We start from the raw sequence: 11,433 nt of genomic DNA on the forward strand, positions 1-11,433 counted from the left end.
GTCCTCTACTAAACACCCCGTAGACTTCACACGTCCTCTACTAAACACCCCGTAGCCTTCACACGTCCTCTACTGGACACCCCGTAGACTTCACACGTCCTCTACTGGACACCCCGTAGACTTCACACCCTGTAGACTTCACACGTCCTCTACTAAACACCCCGTAGACTTCACACGTCCTCTACTAAACACCCCGTAGCCTTCACACGTCCTCTACTAAACACCCCGTAGACTTCACACGTCCTCTAGTAAACACCCCGTAGACTTCACATGTCCTCTAGTAAACACCCCGTAGACTTCACACGTCCTCTAGTAAACACCCCGTAGACTTCACACGTCCTCTACTAAACACCCCGTAGACTTCACACGTCCTCTACTAAACACCCCGTAGCCTTCACACGTCCTCTACTGGACACCCCGTAGACTTCACACGTCCTCTACTGGACACCCCGTAGACTTCACACGTCCTCTACTAAACACCCCGTAGACTTCACACGTCCTCTACTAAACACCCCGTAGACTTCACACGTCCTCTAGTAAACACCCCGTAGACTTCACACGTCCTCTAGTAAACACCCCGTAGACTTCACACGTCCTCTAGTAAACACCCCGTAGACTTCACACGTCCTCTACTAAACACCCCGTAGACTTCACACGTCCTCTAAACACCCCGTAGACTTCACACGTCCTCTACTAAACACCCCGTAGCCTTCACACGTCCTCTACTGGACACCCCGTAGACTTCACACGTCCTCTACTGGACACCCCGTAGACTTCACACGTCCTCTACTAAACACCCCGTAGACTTCACACGTCCTCTACTAAACACCCCGTAGACTTCACACGTCCTCTACTTAAGACTGTATTTCACATGGTTAGACAGTTCATGGAGTCCACTCCCGTTAAATTGTAATCTTCTGTTCCAGTGGGTTTTGCTGCTGGAACATGGTCCTTGCACCCATCTATTCACTCAACCCTGGGCTGCTCTTAGAACAAGATTTCCATACCAACTATTTGCATTGTTAGTGGCATCATTTAACATCTTTGTTATGCATGTTTTTTTTAAAGCGAGACGTACACACAGACTATAGTGTACATTCCATTTATTTTAGGGCATTTGTTTAGATTGCAATATTTGTGCTATACCAGATGGATTTCAGTGAGATATGCATTTGTAGTTTGAGATTAAAACTAGAATCCTTAATTGAAACAATGACAAAGCAGTCACCCCGACTGTGTTTTGGTAAAAAGCTGAAGGATGGGCCTGGAGAAATGTAACTGCTCTCAAATTCATAGACAGCGCTGTGGATGCAAGGACTGACCATCCATGATATCAACATGATAGTTCAACTAACTAATATCAACATGATAGTTCAACTAACTAATATCAACATGATAGTTCAACTAACTAATATCAACATGATAGTTCAACTAACTAATATCAACATGATAGTTCAACTAACTAATATCAACATGATAGTTCAACTAAGCTCGTGAGGCATTTATAAGATATTCAAGAATCAATGGGTATAATAATATAATAATATAATATCATTTATAAATCAATGGGTATAATAATATAATATCATTTATAAATCAATGGGTATAATAATATAATAATATAATATAATATCATTTATAAATCAATGGGTATAATAATATAATAATATAATATAATATCATTTATAAATCAATGGGTATAATAATATAATATATATAATATAATATCATTTATAAATCCCAAAATGGAACAACTACAGATTCCCACTAACTTCAATGAAAATGATACAATCTCCCAGAAATGTTCACAGCAGAGCCCAAAGGGGCCACTGAAACCAGTTGGTTGAGATTCTATTATTTCTGTACCAGGCAGTGAAAATTGAGTAACACATTTGGTGATAACATTCACCATCAGCAACAGAAGAGATTAATCACACAGAATTCTATTCAGAATGTGAACTGTATTTCAGGACAAATCAACAGATTGCACAAATCATTTCTAATGAACTTGAGTTTTGGTCTAACAACAACCATGATAAAGATGGGAAAGACACTGAAATTCCAACAGACTCAAGTTACTGACGTTACCAATGTACATTGTCCCAGAAACTTGAAGGCAGCAGTCATTCTGTTGGGCTGAGAATGTACTCAGTATTACAAGCTCTACCAAAGACAGGAAAGCCACCAAGCAGTATGCAAAGTCCCACCTTCAGCATCAAGTCAACTTTAAGCCCAGTGTATAAAACAGATAAGGTATTAGTGAAGGGACAACATACTGTTCAGGTACAACACCATCTATACTCCATATGTTCTGCTATAGGATAACAGCCTAGGAAATCACACAAGATACCATATTTAAAAAACATCCCATTTCAGAGTTTTCCCCAATATGGACACACTTAGCAAAAACAACTACAGAGTGACGAGTTATTCACAACAGATTGTGTATACTAAGCACGTCAGAAATACAGTTGTGTACAGGAAACAAACTTTCATTTCTACTGCATGATTTATAACAGATATTTAAAACTCCCACCTGGTTTCAGAATCGTGTGGATGTCATGTAGGACACAAGCCAGCTTGGAGTGCACGTCACCTACAACAAGCTCAAGTTGATTTAATGAGTGGCATTCCCGAGTAATTCCAGGATAGATCACTGGAAAGCCCCGTAACGGTCAGGGTGTTTCGACAACAACAACCCCTGTTACTAACAGACTCTTCCTGCTGACTAATAGTTAGGGGTTTTCAGAGTAGGTGCTAGTAAATTGTGTATCACAGTGACCAGCTACAGGTAACTGCTCAAAAGGACACACCAGTAAATGAGGGTACTTATTGGCAGCTCTTATGGTGTGGAGGTGGATTTTCCTGGCATGGTTTAGGTCCACTCAACCCCATAGAGGACAAGGTCAACTTCAGTAAATACACAGCTATTCTGAGTGATCACTTTTTTTTTTTTTTTTTAACCTTTATTTAACCAGGCAAGTCAGTTAAGAACATATTCTTATTTTCAATGACGGCCTGGGAACAGTGGGTTAACTGCCTGTTCAGGGGCAGAACGACAGATTTGTACCTTGTCAGCTCGGGGGTTTGAACTCGCAACCTTCCGGTTATTAGTCCAACGCTCTAACCACTACCTACTGTAGGGTGAAACAGATCTACCTTGATGGGAATGGTCTCTTCCAGGATGACAATGACCCATCCACAGGGCACGAGTGGTCACAATGGTTTGATGAGTATGAAAACTATGTAAACCATATGCCATGGCTGTCTCAGTCACCAGATCTCAACCCAATTGAACACTTATGGGAGATTCTGGAACGGAGCCTGAGACAGCGTTTCCCACCACCATCAACAAAACACCAAATGATGGAATTTCTGGTGGAAGAATGGTGTCGCATCCCTCCAAGAGTTTCAGACACTTGTAGAATCTATACCAAGGTGCATTGAAGCTGTTCTGGCTCGTAGTGCCCAGTGCCCTATTAAAGACACTATGTTGGGGTTTCCTTTATTTTGGCAGCAGTCCAAATGGGGCTCTATGGCAACTGGGTAGCAGTCCAAATGGGGCTCTATGGCAACTGGGTAGCAGTCCAAATGGGGCTCTATGGCAACTGGGTAGCAGTCCAAATGGGGCTCTATGGCAACTGGGTAGCAGTCCAAATGGGGCTCTATGGCAACTGGGTAGCAGTCCAAATGGGGCTCTATGGCAACTGGGTAGCAGTCCAAATGCAGCTCTATGGCAACTGGTACAATCAAAATAACACTACTCAGTACTGGTATCTAAACAGCAACAAAATCACATAGCATTTTGCACTTATAAACACACACGAAGACACCTTTAACTATGCACTGTAGGAAAATAAAAGGTGCATCCTCATTCATTAGACAGATACACAAAATAGTTTGTTTGGCAGTAGGTCAATGGTTTGCAACATTCAGGTGATCCTTGAGAACATAATCTTCACTTCCTGAAATGGAATCAGCCATGTTAGTCAACAAATTTAGCTAAACACTCTCACCGGCTCCATCCCATACACTTGCTGGCACAGACACAGTAACGTTGTTGGCTGAAATACAGTGGAAGTCCAAAGTCCATCAGAAAGACAAATACTTTTCTTTAAAAAGCATAAAAACATGTCAGTCTATCCTCCTCTGAGCAGGGCGATTCTTGTGGTGACCACAGAAAGGCCATCGTCCTGTTTGGCTAAATAGATCCTGCAGACGTCAGGAAGAGCCTCTATGCTCTCTGTTAGGGTCCGCTCTCAGGTTTGCCAAGTGCTCCATTGGAAACAGGTTACGCTGCAGTGACTGCTTTTGATTTGGGATGAGAGGGGCGCATAGCGGAGGATGGAAATGGTTCTCCATGCCTACAGAGAGAAATTAAAACTGTTAGTTCTACAAGTCCAGAGAGGTGAAGGTGGTTAGTTCCAGAGAGGTGAAGGTGGTTAGTTCCAAAGAGGTGAAGGTGGTTAGTTCCAAAGAGGTGAAGGTGGTTAGTTCCAAAGAGGTGAAGGTGGTTAGTTCCAAAGAGGTGAAGGTGGTTAGTTCCAAAGAGGTGAAGGTGGTTAGTTCCAAAGAGGTGAAGGTGGTTAGTTCCAAAGAGGTGAAGGTGGTTAGTTCCAAAGAGGTGAAGGTGGTTAGTTCCAAAGAGGTGAAGGTGGTTAGTTCCAAAGAGGTGAAGGTGGTTAGTTCCAAAGAGGTGAAGGTGGTTAGTTCCAAAGAGGTGAAGGTGGTTAGTTCCAAAGAGGTGAAGGTGGTTAGTTCCAAAGAGGTGAAGGTGGTTAGTTCCAAAGAGGTGAAGGTGGTTAGTTCCAAAGAGGTGAAGGTGGTTAGTTCCAAAGAGGTGAAGGTGGTTAGTTCCAAAGAGGTGAAGGTGGTTAGTTCCAAAGAGGTGAAGGTGGTTAGTTCCAGAGAGGTGAAGGTGGTTAGTTCCAGAGAGGTGAAGGTGGTTAGTTCCAGAGAGGTGAAGGTGGTTAGTTCCAGAGAGGTGAAGGTGGTTAGTTCCAGAGAGGTGAAGGTGGTTAGTTCCAGAGAAGTGAAGGTGTTAGTTCCAGAGAAGTGAAGGTGGTTAGTTCTAGTGGTGAAGGTCAGTTCCAGAGAAGCTATTGCATTGCAGATATGGCGATAGCTTCATTAACTGGGTACTTACTTGGTAGGCAGCAGCTATAACATGCTCTTGCGGCCGTTGGCACTGGGTCCTTTTGACCTCATCTTATCCTGGACCGGCCCCGACTACAGGACAGGAAGATAACGACTGTTAGAGTTTCTACAGATACTTAGTCATTTTCATATCAAGAAGGCAGGTCATGACCTCTTCATGATAACATATGGATGGAGAGGCAGGATCCGAAGCCAGAATTAGAACTGTTTCTATACTGTATCATTGTATGTAACATATTTAACAGTGTTTCTGTGGGGTTCATATGAAACAGGATCCCATTTGGACTGTTGACAACATTTGATCCATTTGGCCAGCAGCATTACTCATCACCTACGTCTTTCCATAATGATAGTGACCATATGATGGGATGGAGTGAGGAGGAATGGGACTTGCTTTAGGCTGTGGGTTTGTTTCTTTACTTTTTAACATTGGACGAACGCACAGGTGTGGATCAATCATTCTGACGTCAAGCATTGCAGAAATGGCACGTGCTTGAGGAGCACTAGAATAACTACAGTCTGACAGTTATGGGTCATAACAGAACAATGGACATTAGAGGGTTACGCAACAGCAGTTGAGGAAATGGAATTCTGTAACACGGAGGGCAGAAACATGTTTCAGCAACATCCTCCACCTGACTGTTCTCAGACCACGTCATGATACAATGTGTAAATGTATCATTTCATTTGACTTTCATTGACTTTCGCAATTGGAGGTTATGATCACAACGGAACAGTCAGTTGTTTAGTGACATTGGAGTCATTTAGCAGAGCAACATACAGTAGTCCATATATTTGAGTCATTTAGCAGAGCGACATACAGTAGTCCATACATTTTAGTACTGATAGCATCAACATCATGTAATAAATTCAGAAATGGACTATCACTCAGTTTAACCTACCACTTTCCATACAGTGATTTAAACAGTGACCAGACTAGTGATTGGCTAGTTTTTTGATAGTACTGTACACAGCTTTATCAATCATAGCGTAACAGGTTTCAAACTAAAGTTAATATTCTACTAATAGGTGAATGAATTGAGAAACAATTCCCAGCGTTTCTACATTTCCTCCTCTCATTCCCTGTCCAACGTGACTGTATTCCGTAGGAAACCAGGCCAACATTCCTAGCGGCAGGTTAGAAGCTGCAAAGCCCAGCCCATGTTCTGAGGAGTAACACACACACTACCTTCACAATATCTCAACACACACCAGCCCCAGTCAGTTTAGGTATCATCTCTCTTACCGGGGCCCGGCCCTCTGCCATCTCCCCAGAGCCAATGTGTGTCAAGTGGACAAAGTTTGTGGGCTCGCCGATCATGCTGCGGTCGATTTTCCTGCGCTTCTTCCTCTGGAAATAATAGAAAATGGGGACTTAGACAGATATTATGCAATTAAGCCCAGTGGAAGAAAAGCCTTACACACACACACACACACACACACACACACACACACACACACACACACACACACACACACACACACACACACACACACACACACACACACACACACACACACACACACACACACACACACACACACACACACACACACACACACACACACACACACACACACACACCATTTTGTAACCTGAATGGGATGATCTTTGATAAGAGTTTTGATCTTCTACTTGTTATTTCATACTCAATGGCAGCAGGTCAGGACTCCTAGCGGCGGGTCAGGCAGCCTAGCGGCGGGTCAGGCCGCCTGGCGGCGGGTCAGGCAGCCTAGCGGCGGGTCAGGCCGCCTTACGGCGGGTCAGGCAGCCTAGCGGCGGGTCAGGCAGCCTAGCGGCGGGTCAGGCAGCCTAGCGGCGGGTCAGGCAGCCTGGCGGCGGGTCAGGCAGCCTAGCGGCGGGTCAGGCAGCCTAGCGGCGGGTCAGGCAGTCTAGCGGCGGTTAAAAGATTTGGGCTAGTAACTGAAAGGTCGCTGGTTTGAATCCCCCAAACCAGGTGAAAAATCTGCCCGATGTGCCCTTGAGCAAGGCACTTAACATGAATTCTCCTGTAAGTTGTTCTGGATAAGAGCGTCTGCTAAATGACATGAATGTAAGTGGAATGTTGAACATCCCCTTCTCTAATAGTTGTTTTATTAGAGCCTGTTCAGTTCTGTCAGTGTGAGGGCATGTCATCACCTGTCAGTGTAAGGGCATGTCATCACCTGTCAGTGTAAGGACATGTCATCACCTGTCAGTGTAAGGGCATGTCATCACCTGTCAGTGTAAGGGCATGTCATCACCTGTCAGTGTAAGGGCATGTCATCACCTGTCAGTGTAAGGGCATGTCATCACCTGTCAGTGTAAGGGCATGTCATCACCTGTCAGTGTAAGGGCATGTCATCACCTGTCAGCAGTGCTGTGAATAAGCCCCACTTGTTACAACAGGCTATGCTGGGTGCCGACAGAGATGACCCAGAACTGACAGGGATGAATGAGCCATTTCACATTAAGGATCATGACCAGTATCAATATTCTGACTGTATAGTGCAAATGCCACATAGCAATTGTTAATTAGAATAATTAGGGATTTATAAAAACTAAAAAGAATGTTAATTAAATTATACACAGGTCCAACGACATGTAGTCATTGCACTGTTATCAGAAATAAACTATTTACAAAACAAGCCTTTCTGGGAAGTAACACTTGTTAGTATGCCACCACACGCTATACACACATTCTAGTCTGGCCTTCTCTCGTCCCAACAATAGAATAAACAAGGACCTAAAAATAAAGGAGGGAGGAGGAAGGGAGGGAAAAGAATGAGCTCAATAGCAGCACATGCCAGAAGCCCACTTCCCCTCAGAGACCCCATTAATTGTTAGGGGAGTGTTCTGGAGTTACTATAGAGACATGCTGTGGAGGGATACAATCTCCTTATTTGACTTAATGCCAATTCTACGACGACGACACTGACATGACGACTACTACTACAACAATAGTTTTACAGTCCCCTTCAGGTTAAACACAAGGTGTATGGGTGCTTGGGACAGACTTGCTATTTTCTGATCTGGTAATAGTGGAGTGTTTCTTTTTATGAAGTTACACGTCTATGAGCTAGACTAAGGTTGAACCCGGCCTAACCTACATCTTCTTAATCATGATTCAAGAGGTAATGTCTAATGACAGAGCAGTCTTTGTCTGGACTGAAGTCTAGCCCTCCAGATAGGCAGACCTTCGGGACTATGTGGGTCACCCACTTCAAAACAACAGAAAAGGCCTTAGTCATTCCTTCTTCCACTTCCTCACCATCTACCGGACCTATTTCTCAGGCCACTGACAGGAGCAGAGGGCTCTCTTCTCACTAGTGTTGTTGACTGGCTGAAGAATCAGCTAATGATACCCATGTCATCCCATGTCATGTATCTTGAGGATCCACAGCTGGCATGGCTGAACTAACTTCAACTAGTGAAGTTGTAGATATGGTGGTGTGGTCAATCTAATATCCAAACTCTTGGGAGGCAGGTAAACATCTTAAAATCAGGAAAACCCTTCATCTTGACCCATTGACCTTGGAGCTGTAAAAGCAGGGCTAGCACGGCAGCTAAAACGTTACTGTGTTCCAGTAATTTCTCAGAAGGGACAAACTCACCGGTGGAGGTTTGGCCACCACGCAGCAGCCAATCTTGTGCCAGAACTCGCTCATCCCTACTGTGCTGCTGCTTTTCTCTGAGTGGGTCCGGAGGCCCTGGTTCTCTGGACGCCCTGCAGGCAGAGGAGGACGTGTTGGAGAACAAGAACGCCGCTTAGGGTGGAATGGTGAGGGCGTTGCAACCAGTCCAGTCCCCAAAAAAGATGGGTGTCCCCCAAGGCACAGTGCCAAGTCCGGTTCTATTCCTTTCTCTTAACGTTTAGAATGTCATCTCTTCCCTCTCACTGAATCCTGTGGATGCTCGTCTCCCCAGATTTCCACTGCCTCAGGTACTGTAGGGCCTGTTGAGTCAAAACCAGATTCCATTAGCTGAACGCTGACAAGGTAAAGGAAGTGAAACAATCTCCACCTGCTAGAATAGCACAATCAATTCAGATACAATATTACAACATTTCAGCATCCCCATGCCAAATAGGCCTACATCTCTACAGGCCTATTTGCTGTCAGTCAACATGCGTCCCCCACACACTTGCTCATCACTTCCTGTCTGTGACAGTCATGCAAGACAAGGGATTCACGCTGCAGTGGCAAGGGACTTCCTGTCATAATGGCAACACCCACTGAAAGATCAGGACCCGGGTCAACTGTCCCTCAGAAAAGAGTTGCAGGCATACTACGGGGATTCTCTCCTCCATCCAGTCATCGTTAACACTATTCAACTGTCACCAAATCCTTATCTAATGTAAGCTACATTGACCAGTCAGTCTTACAAACGGATTTGATTCAGGATTGAAAGACAGACATTTAGGACTGTGACATACAAGACCTAAGAGCCCTGTGCAACATGATGGTTTCAATAGGAGATTGATTAATAATCACTTTTATTTTGATTCAAGTCATCAGTATTAGCACTGAATTTAACTAGGTTGAGTAAGACCTCAACTATGCTTTGATGTACTGGTAATCATATTAGTTCACAGTCTTGTAAAATACTGGTAAATGACCAGACAAGGACATTCTTTCCCCAAACGAGTACCTACCCCCTTGCATCTTTGTAAAACTCAAACAAATTTGAGGTGAAAGAAAGAGGTTTGGGTATACTGTTTCTCTTTACAAACCGAACTCGACTTTGAACCAGGAGATCAAGGTAAAGGTAGTGTGTGTGAGAGAGTGAGGGAGAGAGAGAGAGAGAGGGGGGTGAAAATATGTAGCATATGTAGATCTCCAGCTTTTTAACTGTAGGTCTACTTAAAGATGCCTGGCCTGAGAACAACACCGGCCATTGATTTACAGTGTTCTGTTATAGCCTCAATTCAACAGGGCAACAGGCACGTTAAATAAAACTGAGTGACTATCCAATTGAATATCCTGAAGAGAGATGGTCATTGAACGTGTATTAATGTGATTTTTAAAAGAGTAGGGACATTGAATGTAGCCTAATTCTCAAATGAACATTCTCAATATGTTCTATTGAGGCATTATTTTTGTCATCCAGTACGCCACCGTCTCGACGGAAACATCTGTAAGGCAACAACGTAAGTAACATCTGCATTTAACATTTTACTAACGAAAAACACTGACGCGAGTTCTCAACCCAAAAACCGTTCACTCCAGCCAGTCACTCCGAAATTAGCATAGCAATACATTTACATCTAGATCCCTGCCACAATTAAACAACCAATTTCAACCAATTTGCCTTTACCGTAACATCAGTGTGGAATCCGCTTTCTCCCTCAAACGAACATGAGATCTTTAAAACGGTCAGCTCACGAGTCGAGATGTGGTAAAGTAAAACGTCTCCTATGTTCTGCGGTAGGCTACACTCCTCGTTCTCAGGCTTTTACGGTGGCAGAACTATAGCGCCACAACTGGAAGAAAATCAACAGGCTAATGAAAGCATTGCACAATCTGGGATATTTTCTGCTACGCTGCAACCTGGTCTCAGAGCATTTCGTATTACTCTGTACATAAATCTGAGACTCTTAATGTAGTATGATATGTTATGTTTCAGTATGGTATGTATTAATTTGTGGATGTCCATCACCCATTTCGTATGATATGTTACGAATTACATTCGTATTATATGTTACGAATTTGCAAAACAAACTATATGTTAAGAATTAGTAAAACGTATGATATGTTACAAATTCTAGCCAGGTGGCGAGCTGGCTAGCTGGCTAACGTTAGCTAGGCTAGGAGTTAGGGGTTGGGGTTAAGTTTAGGAGTTAGGGTTAGGGTTAGGTTAGCTACGGTTAGGGTAAGGGTAAGGGTAAGGGTTAGCTAACATGCTAAGTACATTACATTACCAAAATTATGTGGACACCTGCTTGTCGAACATCTCATTCCAAGATAATGGACATTAATATGGAGTCAATCCCCACTTTGCTGCTATAACAGCCTCCACTCTTCTAGGAAGGCTTTCCATTAGATGTTGGAACATTGCTGCGGGGACTTGCTTCCATTCATCCACAAGAGCATTAGTGAGGTCAGGCACTGATGTTGGGAAATTAGGCCTGGCTCGCAATTGGCATCCAATTCATCCCAAAGGTGTTCGATGGGGTTGAGGTCAGCTCTCTGTGCAGGCCAGTCAAGTTCTGTGCAGGCCAGTCAAACTTTACAGTTGTCACTATGCATTGGGGAAGGTAGCATTCTCCTGGTATCCGCCAAACCCAGATTTGTCCG

General features: G+C 43.8%; 1 protein-coding gene across 1 annotated transcript; it reads right to left on the reverse strand.

Annotated features, from left to right (window-relative positions):
- Positions 1–1,941: 1,941 nt before the first annotated feature.
- LOC109882603 (CDC42 small effector protein 1-like) lies at positions 1,942–10,624 on the reverse strand. Its single transcript, XM_031817348.1, has 5 exons — positions 10,454–10,624; positions 8,752–9,092; positions 6,404–6,508; positions 5,147–5,229; positions 1,942–4,364 (listed from the first exon to the last, which is right to left on the reverse strand). Exons 2-4 carry the CDS (start codon positions 8,803–8,805, stop codon positions 5,161–5,163), a joined length of 228 nt encoding a protein of 75 aa, XP_031673208.1. The 5' UTR covers positions 8,806–9,092; positions 10,454–10,624; the 3' UTR covers positions 1,942–4,364; positions 5,147–5,160.
- Between the last annotated feature and the right edge of the window lie 809 nt (positions 10,625–11,433).

This window comes from Oncorhynchus kisutch, unplaced genomic scaffold, assembly GCF_002021735.2.
Source record: "Oncorhynchus kisutch isolate 150728-3 unplaced genomic scaffold, Okis_V2 scaffold996, whole genome shotgun sequence".
NCBI lineage: Eukaryota > Metazoa > Chordata > Actinopteri > Salmoniformes > Salmonidae > Oncorhynchus > Oncorhynchus kisutch.